General features: G+C 48.3%; 1 protein-coding gene across 1 annotated transcript in view; it reads left to right on the forward strand.

Annotated features, from left to right (window-relative positions):
• The window catches only part of Kif26b (kinesin family member 26B), a 541,264-nt gene that overhangs the window by 436,710 nt on the left and 85,977 nt on the right, over window positions 1-18,577 (forward strand). Inside the window, exon 6 of the mRNA XM_045152420.1 lies at window positions 17,871-18,077. Within this exon, the coding sequence (XP_045008355.1) occupies window positions 17,871-18,077 (207 nt within the window). The remainder of the gene's footprint in view (window positions 1-17,870; window positions 18,078-18,577) is intronic.

Here is an 18,577-nt window from a genome sequence, read left to right on the forward strand (position 1 = left end):
TATATATATATATATATACATATATATATTTACATATATATATACTTATTTTCATATACACATGTGTGTATGCAATCCTAATACTGTCATATGCACATGAACATACATACTTATTCATACATTCATGCATTCAAACTCACTTTCATGCACATATATACATTCATGTAAACACATACCATGTGTGTCTATATATGTCACCTCAATACCAGGACATTGTTCTTCAGAAGGAAAAATGGTCTCCAAACAATTGCTGTTTTCTTTTAATATTAATTTTCCAGTGAGTATAATTTTAGTAGAAATTCAAAAAAATGCCCATTCAAGGACAGAGAAATGACTCCACATGAAGAATTGGTTTGGATTCTATTGTGGGAAGTTTATATATCCATAATATGAAGAAAAGGGATAGGAGGGGGAAAAAGCTACCAACTAAATATACACAAAGGAATTGTACTGCTGTTGGAAAACAAGGTACTGCGTCTGATGGTCCTTCCAAAGGTGAGCACTGAGCCCGACTTCACGGTGGAACTCGAGAGTTTCCCTCTTGAGCTGCACAATAGTCAGAAGCCCCCTTGGTTGCTGTGGTCCTTTGCAGTGCTGGGGGAACCAGGGGTCATGCGCCTGCTAGGCAAACACTGGACCACTGAACCACACCCCCAGTCCTGCTACTTCTGTTTCAACAGCACAGAAAGGTTCTTTCCTGAGGTACCCGAATCTCAAAGAAAGCCATTGTTTTCCAGAATGTCACGCTCCCGCTCCTTGTGGTTTGGACTGGCGCTGGAGCTTGAGAGATTCCCTGAGAATGAGGCCAGCATTGCCTATGGGCAATAGCTCTCCCGATGTGATTCTTGGGCCAGCATCATCCACATTGGTGGAAAGTGGTTAGAAATGCCCGCTGTTGGGCTTCATCCCAGACCTGGATCAGAAACTGTGGGAGAGGAATACACGCTGTGTTCCATCGCAGAGGTTAAGTCTTAGGGAACTGAAACTAAAGAGCTGGAGAGATGGCTCAGCAGTTAAGTGTCCTCCTAGCGTAAGCACGAGGGCCTGAGACCTCCTGAGTTCGAGTCTCTAGAATGCAAGTAAACTGCTGGCTATGCCCATGCACATCTGCAACCCCAGCTGAGACTGGGAGCAGAGACTGGAGCATTGCTGGGGTTTGCAGACAGCAAGTTTCAGAATCAGTAAGAGACTCTATTGCAAGGAAAAGCGGGCGTGTGGGTGATGGAGGAAGATACTCAGAGTTCTCTGGATTATACATGGGGCAGCACATGCACCATGATCATATACCCTACCCACAGAAAGAAAGAAAGAGAGAGGGAGAGAGGGAAGGAGGGAGAGAGGGAGGAAGGAAGGAGGAGGGAGGGAAGGAGGGAGGGAAGAAGGAAGGAAGGAAGGAAGGAAAACTAAAAGGGAAGGAGGGAGAAGGGGAGGGAGGAAAAGAAGAGGGGAAGGAAGGAAAAGAAGAAAGGAAGGGAAGGAGAGAGAGAGGGAGGGAGGAAAAGAAGGGAAGGAAGGAAGGAAGGAAGGAAGGAAGGAAGGAAGGAAGGAAGGAAGGAAGGAAGGAAGGAAGGAAAACTATGATTAAGAAAACATATACTTCCCTTGTGTGCCTCTATGGAATCAGTTCCCTACAACCTATGGTTACATTCCAACAACAACAAGGACAAAATGTCCAGGAGTTCAGGTTGGGGGTCAGTTGCCTTCTGAAAGCTGACAGAATTAAGGATCTATCTTCTATCCCTTTTGTAACGAGAACTTGGTGCGTCAGTCAGGTTGGAGAAGCATCCTGTTGGTGTTGCCAGGATGGAGAAAGCCGGCTGTACTGACCCCTCCACTGGGGTAAAAGAAGGTTCCATCAGTCAGTTGGCTAGCTGCCACCCACACGTGCCACGCCGTGGTGAGAGCAGAGCCGCCTGTGTCCTGTGGATGTGCATGCTGTTCTGCGACAGGCTTTCCCCTGCGGGTTCTGAAGCAGCTCTGTCTTTGGTTCTTTCCCTTAATCTCAATATTGTCTCATACTTAGCTTTCCTAGGTAGAGAGTGTATTGCTCATCAGCATTTAAAATATTTGTCTCGCCAGGCATGGTGGCGCACGCCTTTAATCCCAGCACTCGGGAGGCAGAGGTAGGAGGATCGCCATGAGTTCGAGGCCACCCTGAGATGACAGAGTTAATTCCAGGTCAGCCTGGGCTAGAGTGAGACCCTACCTCGGAAAACCAAAAAAATAAAAATAAAATAGAATATTTGTCTTTCCATCGACTGCTTCGTTATCCCCCATGTCTAGTCACGTGGCCGCTGCTCACACCCGCACACGCACGTCTAGAGGACACAACTCTGCCGTCTCCTGGGACACCCTTACATCCAGCAGTCCACACACTCACACATACTGTGCCACGAAAGTGTAAGGTGCACACTTTCACCCTTAACTTCATGGCTCCCAAAGAAAAGAAGAAAGGGAAGGAGGGAGATGAGGGAGGGAGGGAGAGAGGAAGGAAGGAAGGAACGAAGGTAAAAAGGAAGGAAGAATGGAGAAAGGGAGCTAGCTGGCTGTTGGCCTTGTTAAGCATTGTTTGACAGGTGGAGAAATTGTGACAGCATTTACTGTCACACAGTCCTTCAGTGTCACTGGCAAGTTGGCTGTAATTTAGTATCACCCCACCCATGCTCATGCAAGCACCCCCTGATTGAACTCAGCAGGTCACAAAGGAACAGAAACAACAAAAGGCCCCTCCTAGGTATATTGCATTGTCTGCGTTGTTCATTAGCTATTCACTCACCTATTTCCCCGCCGCCTTCCCCCGCAGCTCCCCCAGCCCGGCCACCCTCCTGCCCTCACCTGCCGCCAGGCTCTTAGCCAAGAACTTCGTGTGTTTTCTCATTTGATCGTCCTGACCGCTCCTATGGCCCCAAGGTCCTGTTGCCACCTCCATTGTACTGAAAAGGATACTGAGGCAGAGAAATGGAGTGACCTGTCACAACGTGGGTGGGTGACTTGGACATTCCAAGAGGCCAGTCAGCCCTACTGCTTCCCGCCTTTGTGCATAGCCCTGTCCTGTCCCCTTGTCCTGTCCTTAGGGCCTGGCAGCCGCCATGCAGGTCTCATTCCTCATCATCTTCATGGATTCTCTCCTGGTCCCCACTGTTCCCTAGCACAGAATTCTTTTGTCCTACTCTGTTATGTTTTTTTTTTTTTTGTATTTTTTTAAGAATTGTTCTTTTTTGTTGTTTGTTTAGTTTTACTTATTTATTTGAGAGCGACAGAGAGAGAGAGAGAGGGAGAGAATGGGCGCACCAGGGCCTCCAGCCACAGCAAACGAACTCCAGACGCGTGCGCCCCCTTGTGCATCTGGCTAACGTGGGTCCTGGGGAATCGAGCCTCAAACCGGGGTCCTTAGACTTCACAGGCAAGCGCTTAACTGCTAAACCATCTCTCCAGCCCAAATATTTTATTATTTATTTATTTGACAGGGAAAGAGGGAGAGAGAGAGGGAGAGAATGGGCACACCAGAGCCTCCAGCCACTGCAAACAAACTTTAGATGCCTGTGTCCCCTTGTGCTTCTGGCTAACTTGGGTCCTGGGGAATCGAACCGGGCTCCTCTGGCTTTGCAGGCAAATGCCTTAACCGCTATGCCATCCCTCCAGCCCCCTATTCTATTATATTTTTAATTTTTTTGTGTGTGGGGGGGTAGGTGGACTCACCTGATAAACTGCAAGTCCCTGGGAGATTGCAATCTTTATTAAACTCTACAACCCCATGGCACATGGTCCAGATTAAGAGATTAATTACAAGGTAAAGATAGATTGCTGACCAGGATGTTTGCCTGCTAAAATAGTTTCAGGGGTGTTCAAGTGTCTGTCTGGGAGAGTCACTGGCCATTGTTCTGTCTCTCTCGACTACAATTTTTAAATCCAGGTAAGATGGACTGTGCCCAATGCTCCAATTAGAGGACATGCAAAAAAGGAAGTTTGGGAGTTTACCTAGAAGTCAAGATTTAAAAAAAAAAAAAAAACTCTATGTATGCCAGAGCCCAGGAGGGGCCACGATGGCACATCTTGTGGTCCTAGGCACCCAGTGACAGCACCATGATAAAGCTTCCATCGGCGTTCTAGTCTTTGAGGAAGCTGGTTGCATGCAGTGCAAAAGGGCCCACCAGCCAAGTTAGTGTCTCAGTTACAGCTGAAGACGGGGGGGGGGGGGGGCCCTCTCCACACAACGAACACTTGCTCCAGACCCAGCATGCGAGGAAGCCTTTCAGGTTCTCAAATCTAGGAGTCAACCTTTCTAATTAGGTGCCTTTCATCCAGGGCTTCCAAGGCCCCTTGGCCACCAAGGGAGGCTTCCCTCTGGGGCTCCTCTGAGGTCTCAGCCTCCAGCCAGAGGGTTGGCATGGTTGGAATGCAGACACAGGCTTTAATTTGATGCTGCTGGGGTGCGTTTTCCTTCTCACCAAATGCATATGATGAAGTCAGTGGCATATTCACATCTACTCGGCACTTGCCTCCCTGGCTGGAGCTGCTCCTCCGCTCACAGTTAAAGAAGACACAGGGGGAGAGCACCTTCTTAATGACCCTCTGCCCTGGAACCTGCCAGTCAGCCGCGACCTTGTCTCCTGCAGCCAGCAGGGGCCTCGCTGTCAAAGACTGAGGACAGTGGAGGGAATTATCGGGTCAGGAGCTGGTCCCTGGGGAGGTGGCAGGAGAGCTGCTGCCCCACTTGTTCCTTTCCTCTAGCTGGGCTTTCACTGAACCCCTCTTCTTACCAGCATGTCCCTGTCTCCCCGCAGGCTGTCTGTTCCCATCAGATGGCAACAGTAAGCTTGGGGCTCACTGGTACTACATGAAAATGGCACTGCCTCCTTGCTGTTTTGAATTTTTAATTTTTTTGTTACTTTTATTTATTGATTTGAGAACAACAGAGAGAGAAAGAGGCAGAGAGAGAGAGAGAGAGAGAGAGAGAGAGAAAGAGAGAGAGAGAGAGAGAGAGAGAGAGAGAGAGAGAGGGAGAATGGGTGCTCCAGGGCCTCCAACCACTGCAAACGAACTCCAGACGAGTGCGCCCCTTGTGGATCTGGCTAACGTGGGTCCTGGGGAATCGAGCCTTGAACCAGGGTGGTTAAGCTTCACAAGCAAGCGCTTAAGCCATCTCTCTGGCCCCTCCTTGCTGTTTTTTATGCAGACTCAACAGTGTCTCTGTCCTCTGGGCCTCCTTCCTATCCCTGTCCCTTATGGTCCTGGCACTGGTACTGGGCAGAATGTGTGACCAGCATAAGCTTAATGGATGAACATGTGCACTGGTGAATGGAGGGCCTTTTGGAGGCACCGATGGAGAAAGAATTGGGTTATTTATGGCTAGTTACTGGACTGGCTGTCTTTCACTTTCTTGTTGTGGAGATCGTAAGACTTGTTAAGGGACCAGATATTTGGGACCAAGACACAGGCATGAATGATTTCTTTGTTCTTTTTTCTTCCACTCCCTCTTCCTCTGTTTTTATGTGGGGTGGAATGGGAACACAGGTTAGTGCAGCCATCCATTAACTGTTTGTCAGGCTTCAAGTATAATTAAATTTATCTAGCACCTCAAGTTGTAGATGAAACTATTTCAGGTTCCAACCTCTTGACCCCAAGGCTCCATGTCATGCCTTTTCTATGCATGAGCTCCTAGAGAACTCTTCTTTTCTTCCTCCCTGGACTATGGCTGCACAGTTCCAGGCAGTAGAAATAGCCCAGTTCAGGGCTGGAGAGATGGCTTAGCGGTAAGTTGCTTGCCTGAGAAGCCTAAGAACCCAGGTTTGACTCCTCGGAACCCACATAAGCCAGGTGCACAAGGTCATGCGTGGGCACAAGGTCACACATGTGCTCAAAGTGGCACACACATCTGGAGTTCAATTGCAGTGGCTAAAGGCCCTGGCATGCCACTTCTCTCTCTCTCTCATAGAAAAAAAAGAAATAGAACAGTCCAGAAAAAAGAAAAAAGAAACATAAGCAGGGTGTGGTGGTGCATGCCTTTAATCCCAGCACTCGGGAGGCAGAGGTAGGAGGATCACCATGAGTTTGAGGCCACCCTGAGGGCTACCTAGTGAACTCCAGGTCAGCCTGAGCTAGATTAAGACCCTACCTCAAAAAAAAAAAAAAAAACAAAACAAAACAGAAAAAGAGAAAGAAAAATGAAGGAAGGAAGCACAGAAGGGAGGGAGGGAGGGAAGGAAGGGGGGAAGAGTGAGTACAGACTTCAGTAGTGTGCAGACCCCTCCCCTGGCTTTCTTAGGTAAGGCTCCCAAGCCTTTCTAGAATCCAGCCTCCCCAGTAGGTTCCGAGAAGGGCGTTTGCTGTCTCTCCAGCAGGCTAAAGATTGGTCGGCTGGGGAAGGCTTTATACTAGCTCTCCTGCCCTCTGTCCCCAGCAGCCGTGAAAGGCCCGCTCGTGCCGTCACCCCCTCTGGTTCTGTGCAGGGCTTACCCGTGCCTGCTATTTCAGGATCACAATTACTTCCTACGAGCTGCGCGTTTGATAGCACTTGGGAGCTGGCAAGGACAGGGTTCCCGTAAGGCACTTCTATGACTCAAGCGGACAGAAAGCACACATGCCTGAAAGAGTTACACCTAATTATTAGGGGTCATGGATGTCGCCCTCTTCATTTTTGATAACGAAGTTGTTTTCTTGGGGGTCTTTTGCCAGACTCCGTAGTGGACACGATAACAGACCAAGACACAGGCATGATTTCTTTGTCCTTTGTTCTAGTCCTGGGTTCTGTTTTAGCTAGGTCAAAGGCCAGAAGTAGGGAGATAGAAATTCCTGGAATTAGGAAGAACCCAGCAGTGAGGTACTGAAGACTGCAAAGCAAGCATCCTGCTGGGAGCTGGAGCCTCCTTTCTATGAGAAATCAGGCTCCAGAATCAAAAAGAGCTTTCTCCTTATTTTCTAAGCCAAACAGGGGCCCTTTGGTCTTGAGTCTCACTATGTAGCAACAGATCTGTTATTTAATTCCACAGTCATTATATGAGTGTGCCTTGTGGGAAATGAGCCCATTATTATAGTAAGTGGCATGCAGGAGAGATGACTTAGCACTTAAGACACTTGCCTGAACATCCTAAGGACCCAGGTTCAACTCCTCAGATCCCACATAAGCCAGACGCACAAGGTGACGTAAGCTCACAAAGTCACACATGGACACAAGGGGGCGCATGTGTCTGGAGTTCGACTACAGTGGCTGGAGGTCCTGGCATGCCAATTCTCACTTCTCTGTCTCTCTCACTAAAAAAAAAAGTCAGTCTGTTGGGCTTGCCTCAAGAAAAAAATAGTAAGTGCTAAAAATCCAAATGGAGTATGTCTAAAAGAATTATAACTTCGGAGTTACTGTAACTCTCAGAAGTTCCTTCAGTGCTGTTTTATGTCCAACTCCCACACCCCCATAATGAGGATCGACCCTTGGGCCTTGCTCATATGGACAAATATTCTACCATTGAGCTATATGCAAAACACTCATTTTACTTTTTTTTTTTTTTTTAGTTTGAAATGGGATCTTGCTAACTTGCTCATGCTGGCCTTGAACTTACTCTGAAACCCAAGTAGGCCTTGAATTTGCAATCCTGCTGAGGAGCTAAGATTAGGGAGCTGCACCACCAAGCCCACTTCCATTTTCTTTTGAATGGGAATTTCCTGTTTCTAACATAGCACCTTTCCTCCTCAGGATTCAGATCACCCCAACTGTCACCACCCAGTATTTACCAAAAATAAGTCAGTGGGATTGGAAACTGGAAGGTCATGGTTTAACCACTTGCTCCTATAAAAATTGAGTGACGTTGGCCAAGCATGGTCTGCCCCAAGTCACTGGGTAGGAGATAATTTAGAATACAGTGACTCCTAGATCAGGAGAGGAAGGGGGAAAAGGGGGAGAGGATCAGTGATCAGCTGTGAGGGTCCTTAGGCAATGGACTGGGTTCCATGTGACAGTAGCTATTGTTTTCTGAGGACCTGCCTGCGTCAAGTGCTTTGCTTGATAATCATGTAAATCCTTTAAGGTGACACGTGGCAAGGCCTTGCAGCGCAAGGTGCACAGAAACCAACAATATGTCCCCAGCTTGTGCAAAGAGAGAGGACCCCATTATGTAACTCACCTGGCAAGGAAGGTGGGAGCTGTTGGCTCCATCTGCCTCTCCATCAGTTGGTAGTAGACATGACAGGACTAGAGGAGAGAAGCTGCTTGCTAATTCGATGACCCAAAGCAGTTACGGGGACCTTCCGCACAAGTACAGGTGGGCATCGCGGTCCTCCCCATAGCACGGTCCGTTCCCAGGGCAGTTACCACACGCTGTGTGGAGTTTCTGATGTCACAAGCTGGCTGTTTCTGCACATGTCCATTCTTAAATTCATTTTATTTATTTATTTTACTTGAGACAGACAGAGAGAGAGAGAGAGGATGTGCACACCAGGGCCTCCAGCCACTGCAAATGAATTCCAGACACATGCGCCACCTTGTGCATCTTGCTTATGTGGGACCTGAAGAATCGAACCTGAGTCCTTAGGTTTCCCAGGCAGCGCCTTAACCGCTAAGGAATCTCTGCAGCCCTGCACATGTCCATTTTTGAAAAGCCAGTTCTAAGACTTTTCCTGAAAAACTTGGTTATTAGAGGAATATTTTAAAAAACAAACATTTTTATCTATTTGAGAGAGACAGAGTGAGTATGGGGGTGCCAGGGCCTCCGGCTACTGCAAAGGATGCATGAGCCAGTTGGTGTATCTGGGGAATCAAACCCTAGCTGTTAGGATTTGCAAGAAAGCACCTTTAACCCCTGAGCCATCTTTCCAGCCCCTATTTGAGGAATTCATGTCTGTGTTTATCTAGGCTTTAACTAGTTTAAAAAGGGTCATTTAGCTCCATTTTACAGACGAGGAGACCATGCTTCAACAACATGTTGCTGGTCACAGCGCCATCAAGAGCCAGGAGTAGACTTAGTTGCCTCAGTAATAACAATACAGTAATATAGCTAATGTTACAAGCACATCTTATATAGCAGGCACTATTGAAAGGCACAGTTGTCTGCTCTGTAATCATCACAGAAAGGCCAGCTAGGCCAGCAGCCTTCTTGTGAACAGTTTGAACATGTGGTGCAAAGAAGGTTAAATCCATAGACACACATTAGTGAATGATCCAGCCAGAACTCAAACTCAGGAACCCATCCCCAGAGCCTGGGCCCGCCCCCCACCCCCCAGGCATCTTGCCATGCTCCACCTAAGTCACAGACAAGAAACTGACACTGAATGTCACTGACACTGGAATGGATCTTCCAGGAATGCCTCAGAATCCCATAGCCCACTTCACGTCAGACCAAAGACACCTGTCTGAGGATGCCACAACACAAGCATATCCATTTGAAATAAGTTCTCTAACAGAATGAGCTAAGAGGTGGAATATCTTCTAAATAAGCCACTGCCAGAGTTCCAGTCCGGTCTGACAGACTGCCCCTGAGATGTGTCCGTCTGCATGCTCAGGGCCCGGCCAACTCTCTCCTAAGCCTGCTAATTGGGTGTGAGGGGCCCTGCTTCCATAGCTGCCTGCCATTTGCAGTGCCTCACAGGGAAGGGGTTTTTTCCCTCCCTATGTTTTGTGCTTTCTCTCTCCTTTTTCTAGCACGTTGGTCCTTGGCTGGACTTGGCTGGTGACAGATGCACTGTTGATGAAGAGCTTTAAGGAATCTTCTAACTCCCTTCTACTCCCCGAAGCACTTCTTTATTGCGCACATCTCATTACCAGGCTCCATTCTCTGGTCTTGCACATGCTCCCTCACCCTTAGCTTGATTATGCCACCACTTGTCACCTCTCCTAGCCTGCCTTTCAATAATGCAAATCTCCCCTCTGACGGAGGTGGCGGCGTGGCCGCTCATTATTTGCTGTCTGGCGCCACATGAACTCACCTACTGACACCATTGAGTCCTGTGTGCAGAAACTGACTCACCCACCTCGTGCCCTCAGCAGTGCCTGGTTTCCCTCCACCCCCGCCTCGGAACTGACTCACCCCACCTTGTGGCATCCTGGGTGCCCTCTCCCCCACCCCGAGAGAGAGCCTGGTCTAGACCACAGCCTGGCAATTGGCCTTGGAAGGTCACTGGAGTACCTGACCCTTGCATCCCAGGCTCCAGGTAGAGAGAATGATAGTTATGACAGTTGTGATCCTTTGACAGAGCAAGTGTAAGGAGACCAAATAGAAAACAGAAATGGGACATCCTTTGTAAGCTACAAGGGTGATAAAACATACTTGTAATGAACAAGATACGGTGGTAGTGCTGGTTGGCTGATCATGTGACCTTGTCAATAAACAACAGATACCAGGGATCTGGAGAGATGGCTTACTGTTTAAGGCACTTACCTGCAAAGCCAAAGGACCTAGGTTCAACTCCCCAGGACCCACGTAAGCCAGATGCACAAGGGGGCCCGTGCATCTGGAGTTTGTTCACAGTGGCTAGAGGCCCTGGCATGCCCATTCTCTCTCTCTCTCTCCCCCCCCCCCCTGCCTACTTCTCTTCCTCTTTCAAATAAATAAGGAAAAATAATTTTTTTAAAAAGAAAAGAACAGACACCGGGGAGCCAGTGGTGCACGCCTTTAATCCCAGCACTTGGGAGGCAGAGGCAGGAGGACCCCCGTGAGTTCGAGGCCACCCTGAGACTACATAGTGAACTCCAGGTCAGCCTGGGTTACAGTGAGACCTTACCTCAGAAAACCAAAAAAAAAAAAAAAAAAAAGAATAGACACTGGGGAGATGGTTTAGTGGGTAAAGTGTTTGCCATGCAAACATGAGGACCTAAGTTTGGCACCCCAGTACCCACATAGAATGTAATGCAAGGTGTGGTGGAGCATGCCTGTTATCCCAGCACTGGGAAGTTGGAGACAGAAAATCCCAGGGCCTCGCTGACCATCTAGCCTGGCTAAATCGGTGAGATCTAGGTTCAGTGAGAGACCCTGTCTCCAGGAATAAGATGGGGAGTGACTTAGAAAGACACTCAGCTTTGCCCTCTGGCCTCCACACACTCATACCCGCATGTGCCCATGCACATAGGACTGCACACGCCACACACACATTCATACAAGAACGGATACCGTCCTACAGCAGCCTTAAGTGCCTCTTAGTCTCTTGCCTTCAAACCTGTCACCAGGCTCTGGACTTTGTCCAGGTGAACAAGGCCCTTTGATTTTTCACTTTGTCATGTAAGATGATCCTGTGTTCTTATTTAAAGAAGCCCCATCCAGTTTGGGTTTGTCCTGTGACACACAGCTGAATTGCATTTACATCCTCAGGTGTGGGTCTGCAGTTCTGTAATTACAACCACAGCGGCGACTTTATGTGATATATTTAAAAGCTCCCTCAAAATTTAAGGATTACACTCCAGATGTCTTCCATGCATTTCCTGGCATTGGAGTTATTGAAACCTCCAAGGTTCTTGCTGTTTAGAAGGTGATCCTTGGGGTCTTCTAAAAGTCTCCTGGAACCTTTCAGTCCCGTGACATTGTGAAGATAGGCCTTCAGAAGGAATAACCTCATATCGTTTTGAGAAATTTAACCAGAAATATATACAAACTTTCTCCTTGTGTAAAATCTGACTTTAATTTAATGTCAGTGCCTGTCTTCTATCAGGCTAAGCAGGCACCTTGGGTAAATAAGAAGGGGAAAGGAAAGCCATCTTTATGAAATTCAGTGCTGTGGTGATGGGCTAGCACTATAATCTGTGTTCTGATATTTAAAGAGAAAGGGGCTCTTTAAGTAATGGCTGGGAAATTGCACCTTTAATCCCTTGCAGGGAGTCCTTAGGAAAGAGCCCTTCATCAGTCTTTTATGAGGCATTTGTTAGAACGTCCCAGCATAGATGGCTGTGGAGGGCTGCTCGATGTCCCTGTAGTGCAGGAAGCAGGGTGTTGAGAAGACCACACTGAGAAGTGTGCATTGCTTAGGTTTCTGGTCTCTCCACTCATCTAATTTTGAATAGTGGGGACTTCCCTGAAGTAAGAAATGTGCTGTAGGCAGATAGTGTGAACACATCTATCCCATTGCCTGATCAAGGCAGAGAAGAAAGGACTAGAACATGGAAACACCTCACTTAGCCTCCAGATACTCGAATCAAATTTTATATGGATTACTCACCTTTATGAAAAAGGTAAACCGACCATATATTCTTAGTTTTTGTACACAGAAGGAGAAAGCATTTGTTTTTGTCTTTCATCTATGTGTATGCTTAATTTTGCTGTGATTTACAGTGTTTAACCTAAGAAAAGCCTTTTGGTATTATCAATTTGTATAGGAAGTAATAGCAGTTGATCTGAGAAAAATGGATCTGTCTCTTCTCTCCCTTCCTTCTTCCTTCTCTCTTCTCTTCTCCGTCCTCCCCTCCTTTCCTTCTTTCCCTCCTAAGAGTACAGCCATCCCTCTGTACCCATGGCTCATGGATTCCAGTGACCCCAGTGTATTTCAAAATGTGGGTATGTGCAAGCCCCATGTCTAAGCTGGTAGAATATTTTCGAGCAACCTATACATATCCTCCTACACATCTGAAATCATGTCTGGATCACAGATAACATACAACGCAATGTAAATAGTTATCCTACTGTATCATATGGGGAAATATGACAGGGGGAAAAACAAGTCACTGCATGTTCAATACCAAAGCAGTTTTTCTAGGCCTTTCCAATCTGTGGTTGGTTGAATGTGCGAATATAGACCCTGTGTGTTTGGGAGGCTAAATGTGCTTCTTTCTGTGTGCTGCTCTATGGTCAGTTTTTTTAAATCTCTGTTCTTCACATCTATCCATCAAGCAAGCCCATTCATTATGCGGTGGTGGTGATGCCTGGATTAGAACCCAATCCTGGCTCCAAGTCCACTGCGTGGCCATCACAGCCTGAACCCTGTGAGGGGGGAGAGGTGCCTGTTAGGAACTAGGAACTCTTCAGGGATCCCTCCAGGTTTTCCTTTCTATAGCTAAATCCCACCCACATAGGCGGGAACCAGGAAAGGCCTCCTGATTGGGCAGTATGCTCCTGCTTTTCTCTGCTGGTCTCCCCTCCCCTGTCAGGGTCTAGAACCTTTAACTCAGCATCTCAGCCACATATGAGGCCCAGGCAGCCTGAGCAGTGTCTCTGTGACCCATACTCACCATGGGGCTGAGGTATCCCAGCATCCCATTGCCCCATCACTGCCAAGGTAGAAAGGAAACCAGGTCTTAGGGTGGCGTTAGATACCACTTAGCAGCTGGTTTGGTGGCATTGTCTCATCTGAAGATGAAGATGGATGTGTGTTGTGTGTGTTGTACACTTGATGGTGCCCCACTCATGCAGGGCAAACGCTTTGCCACTGAGATACCCAGCTCTTCCTTTCTTTGGTTTTTGTCTTTGTGTGTGTGTGTGTGTGTGTGTGTGTGTGACAGGGTCTCACTGTGTAGCCCTGGCTGGCCTCAAACCTGCACTGATCTTGCTGCCTGTGCTCCTGAATCCTAGAAGCACAACAGTCATGGGCCACCATGCCTGGCTCCTCTATCTTACTGCATCCTGTGGACCTTAGAGAACAGTTCCTGGGCATCTTTCAGGGACGTGAAAATAGATTTGGAAGGCTTAAAGACAACTCTGTCTTGCTGGGTTTAAGACCAAAATGATGCCAAATGGCACAACCAGATAGGCTGCTCCACCTGCACCTTGATCAGTTTCCACTGAACTAATTCTTACACATGAGGGCAAAGAGATATCAGATATGGAGCCATAAAGGAGCTGAAAGATACAGTAGCTCACTAAGCCTATATCATCTTATGGAGGTGGCCAGGCTACACAATAGCCTATGTATATGTGTCTGTGTGTGTGTGTATACATATATATATATATCAATTATATATGCCATGTGGCATATAAGATATATATGATATATAGCCATATATATCCTTTGCTATGACTTTCCATGCAAGAAGCTTCAACAAAGCTCAGAAATGAGCGTGAATGTGAGAGTTCTCTCTCTCCCACTCCTGTCATTCAACTTCTGTAGTCTTTTCTGGTTGGTGAGGTATCCCTTGAATGGTCAGTGCGCCCAAAGCCCTGCTGAGGATTAGGGCAGAACCAAATCCCCCAGCCCAAGAGCTTCTGGGGGAGAGAAGCAGTCAAGGGAGAATCTCGCTCGGTCCGCACCACGTGGCTGTGCTCTGTGACCGCAGCAGGGCGGCCGTGTGCTGGACTGTGGAGCCTCGGCGGTGAGCGATGGGAGGAGCCACTCCTCATTAGCCTTCAATAAAGCAGGGTGGCCGGCGGTGATCACCTCCGCGTTGATGGAGGGTCTGTGCGGCTCTGGAGTGACACTCAGCCCCTCTCAGTGAGTCTCGCAGTCCCTTTCTTCCTGTGACTCTGGATGCCATCCACAAGGAAGTGCTGAAGTGATTAATGAGCAGGACACAGAGACAACTGCTGCCCTAAGCAACAGCTGTCTTGCACCAGCCACTGAGTAATTAGACAAATGAGGCAAAGAGGGTTGTAACCAGTGGGGACTTCCGTGCAGATGGTACTAGTCTCCCCTTGCTCCAGAGTGCCAGGCCCTCCTTGTCTCTACGCCTACCGTCCCTTTAATGGTCTGGTGTTTGGTCCCCCTGGTCTACACTTGGAAGGTCACCCTGCCTTGGGATCCCGTGAGAGCTGGGGTAGGCTGTTCTTGTGAGTGACTGTGGGACCCTCTACAAGGAGCAGGAGGGAGGGTTGAAGAAGTTCCAAGAACCTATCAGGGTTTGTAACAAAAGCAAGGCTCCTGGCAAGCAGTCCTAGGAACTTTCTTGATCATAAGTGGTATCTCCTTAAGCTCTTTAATTACATAGGATTAAGCAGGAGGCGGACTGCGGGACAAAAAGAAAGTGAAGCAGAAAAACCCAATTTCCTTCCAGTAACGGGGTGGGGGTGGGGGAAACACCTCTATTTATTTAAATGAACTACAGAAAAAAAGAATGAAGTCTGGCCTTGCCCCCAGCCCTGAAATCAGTGGAATTGTAAGGAACTGTGCGTCTCCTCTCTTTAGCAGGCACAGGCCTCTGGTCAGATGGCTGGTTGATTCAGCCCTTTCCCCATCCTTCTCGCTTCTCCACGTGGGCTTCTGCCTGGCCTGGCTCCTATTTGATATTCAGCCCCTCTAGTGACTTAGAAATGGCATGCAAAATTGTGAAGTAGGAAAGCAGTGGGCCATGTGGCTCCATCAGTTCTGCCCGGCATCGCAGCATCCCTGATGGTCCTGCAGTCCATGGCTAGGTGGGGAGCCGGGGGCGGGGGGTGAGAAACACTCACAGAAAGCCTAGAGGCCCAGTCACCCACCAGAGGCTGCAGTGAAAATGCCTGTTTACAGCACACGTACACTTGCTGTGGAACTGGGGCAAACCTATAAACTAGTGAAGTTAAAATCAGGCCATAAGAGGGTCACAGGGAACAAGAAAATGGAACGCAGTTAAGTCTAGAGGCCGCAGCCTGGCACACTGTGGATGTGGCACTGTAAGGTACTATACCCCCTAGGAGCCTCATCAGAGCCTGTGCCAGCCTGGTCTCTAGTGGTCCACCTTGGGGGTCCCTTCCTTGTAGGTTCTGGTATCCAGAGCCCAGGACAAGATGTTGTATAGCTTGGTCTTAACATAACCCTTGGCTGTCATGGTCCAGAGGAAGACAAGGAAAGAGAAAGTGCCGAAGACAACCAGGAATTGAACACCACATGTGCTCAACACCTCACATATCAGTTTATGGAGTTCTTACACTCATCCCCCTAGGCAGGCATTGCTGTTTTGCAGATGGGGGTGGGGGATGGAAGCCCCAGCAAGTAGCTGGTCTGTGGTGGGCAGCAGTTGGCATAAAGGGGAAAGCGTGGGCTCTGAGGGCAAATCAGGTTCAGCCTTACCGCCCACAGGTTCAGTGACCTGGGCCAAGTCGTATGACATCCGCTTTCTCCTTTGTAAAATCTGGAGAAGTATGCACATGCTCTGGATCACTGGGAGGACAACATGAGGTGATAGTTGATAGCAGGGCTGGAGGGATGGCTTAGTGGTGAAGGTGCTTGCCTGCAAAGCCAAAGGACCCAGGTTCCATTCCCCATGACCCACATAAGCCAGATGCACAAGGTGGCACGTGCGTCTGGGATTTGTCTGCAGTGGCTAGAGGCCCCGGTATGCCCATTCTCTCCCCTTCCACCTTTCTCTCTGTGTCTGCCTCTCTGTCTCTCAAATAAATAAAAATAAATAAACTAGTTGATAGCACAGGCCTAGCATATAACACAGCCTCCTAGAAGAGCAGGAATAACTCTGTGACCTCACATGGAAGAACCAAAATTGGAAGCGAAGCCCAAGAGGCTGCCAAGAACCCAACTTTGTGTTCCTCCAAGCATAACACCTCGCCTCCAATACACGCTGAGGTACTGTGATCAACTCCTATGGACGGCTAGGGCACAGCACTGGACATGTGACAAGCCCCTTGGAATTCTTTATATCTCAGCTTGTACACTGCAATTTAGTCCCCAGGCCCAGTGAACACAGCTGAGATGGACCAGCGGATGGCCTCACTCCCCGGTACCCAGCATGTATCACTCTGAACATGTCTATCTGCTTGAAATGTTTTGTGAAAAAAAAAATCACATCCATGGTCTTCTCCAAAAATGCATGATGAAGAAGAGTTCATCATACTTGGCCACTAATTATCCCAAGAGGACAAGAGTGTAACATCTTTGGGGACTGCAGAATGGCTCTGCAGTTCAAGGTGCTTGCTTGCAAAGGCTGACGGGCTGGGTTCAATATCTCAGTGCCAACACAAAGCCAGACACACAAAGTGGTATCTGCATCTGGAGTTGCTATGCAGAGAAGCAGGGAACCCTGACATGGGTCCTGACATGCCTGTATACACACACTCTCTCTCTCTCCCTCCATATTAGCTGTCTGTGCAGCTGTCTGACATGCTACCCAATATATGTGCATCACTTATGCCTAGAACATTACCAGGCACATAGGTACTCAAAGGAAGTGCCCATCACATGCCAGTCCAAATCCATACCAGCAACACAGAGCTGGAGAGCAGGCTAAGCTCAGGACTCTAGCTCCGAACCTGCTGTTACCTTCAGCCTGATTGGTGCCTACTGTACAATTCCACCACAGGCGGTCCCTTTCTGTGAGGGTGGAGCTGGGCTGGCTACAAGCACTAGACACGTTCATGTTCCATGACTCAGAAGGTGGGCTAGAGGGCACTGCCACCTGATTCCACCGGAGATGTGCTTTCATTCCCGAAAATGCCAACTTCTCCACGATCACTTAATGGGATCCCAAATAACATGTTGCAAACCAATCTTTTACCACACTTGCCCCTTGGAACACATTTCAAATGCTGGTCATTAAAAACAGGCCATTTCACGGGGCTCTAATGATGACACTAATAACTGTGGATTTTTGTCTCCCAGAGCCCCGATGAGCCGAGCTGGGGAGTAAATTACAGAGCTAACTTTTATGTGCATGGTTTATTGATCTGTGAGCTTCAAGGGAACTACACCAAGCCCCTATAGCCTGACAGTCCAGATTAGCTTTTCATCTATGTAATTGGGCCACCAGGGCACAGTTAAATTTTAATTTATATTAATAGGAAGACAAAGAGCTTAGTGTGCCTTCTCTGCATTAAAGTAATGGACATATCAAAATATTCTACCTGGTAATTATAAATAAATCATCTCTCCCACGACCTGGTGAGGATTCGCTTGCTAATTCACTGTGCATTTCATGGTGATGCATCCACGGGAAAGTCCTCTGGCGCCATGAATATTTATACCATCAGAGTACATAGGGGCTTCTCGGCAAGCAGCCGGCTCTTTTGATCCGCCTTGTTCCTCATCTTTGTTTTTCCAAACAGGTCAAAGTCATGCTGCGGATCTGTTCCACGTTGGCCCGCGATACCTCGGAGTCCAGCTCTTTCTTAAAGGTGGATCCCCGGAAGAAGCAGATCACCTTGTATGATCCCCTGACTTGTGGCGGTCAGAATGCCTTCCAGAAGAGAAGCAACCAGGTTCCTCCTAAGATGTTTGCCTTTGATGCCGTTTTCCCCCAAGACGCTTCTCAGGTGGGTGAAAGCCTCCCCCCTTGGGCTCAGGCAGTATTGACTCAAGGAAGGAGAACCGGGAGGGCATCTTCTGGAGCACCTTGATGGACTAATCTCTCTGCTCAAACCCTGCTTTGAGAAGAACCACCCAACAGCTCCACTGAATGTCCCCGTTCTTCTGAGGTGCCCTTGGGCAGGACCACTCTTCTGGGCTCTCAGCAGAAAACATCCTTGGGGAACCAAGCCAGTCCTCAAGTTATAAGAGGACAACAAGCAGACTCGGAGGTTATAGGGACAGACGCAGCAAGGTGTTGGTGACTGGTCTCTAGTCCAGCCCACGCTACTGAGAGCTGGTGCAACAACGGAGAAACTGTTTTGGTGACACAGATTCAAATCAGGCAATATAGGGTGGGGGAGATGACTCAGTCAGAAAGGCATGTATCATGTAAGGGTGAGGACCTGGGTTTGGACACCCAGTACCCACATAAGTGCCGAGTAGGGGGTGACATCCTGCCTTTAAT

This window comes from Jaculus jaculus, chromosome 1, assembly GCF_020740685.1.
Source record: "Jaculus jaculus isolate mJacJac1 chromosome 1, mJacJac1.mat.Y.cur, whole genome shotgun sequence".
Taxonomy (NCBI): Eukaryota; Metazoa; Chordata; class Mammalia; order Rodentia; family Dipodidae; genus Jaculus; species Jaculus jaculus.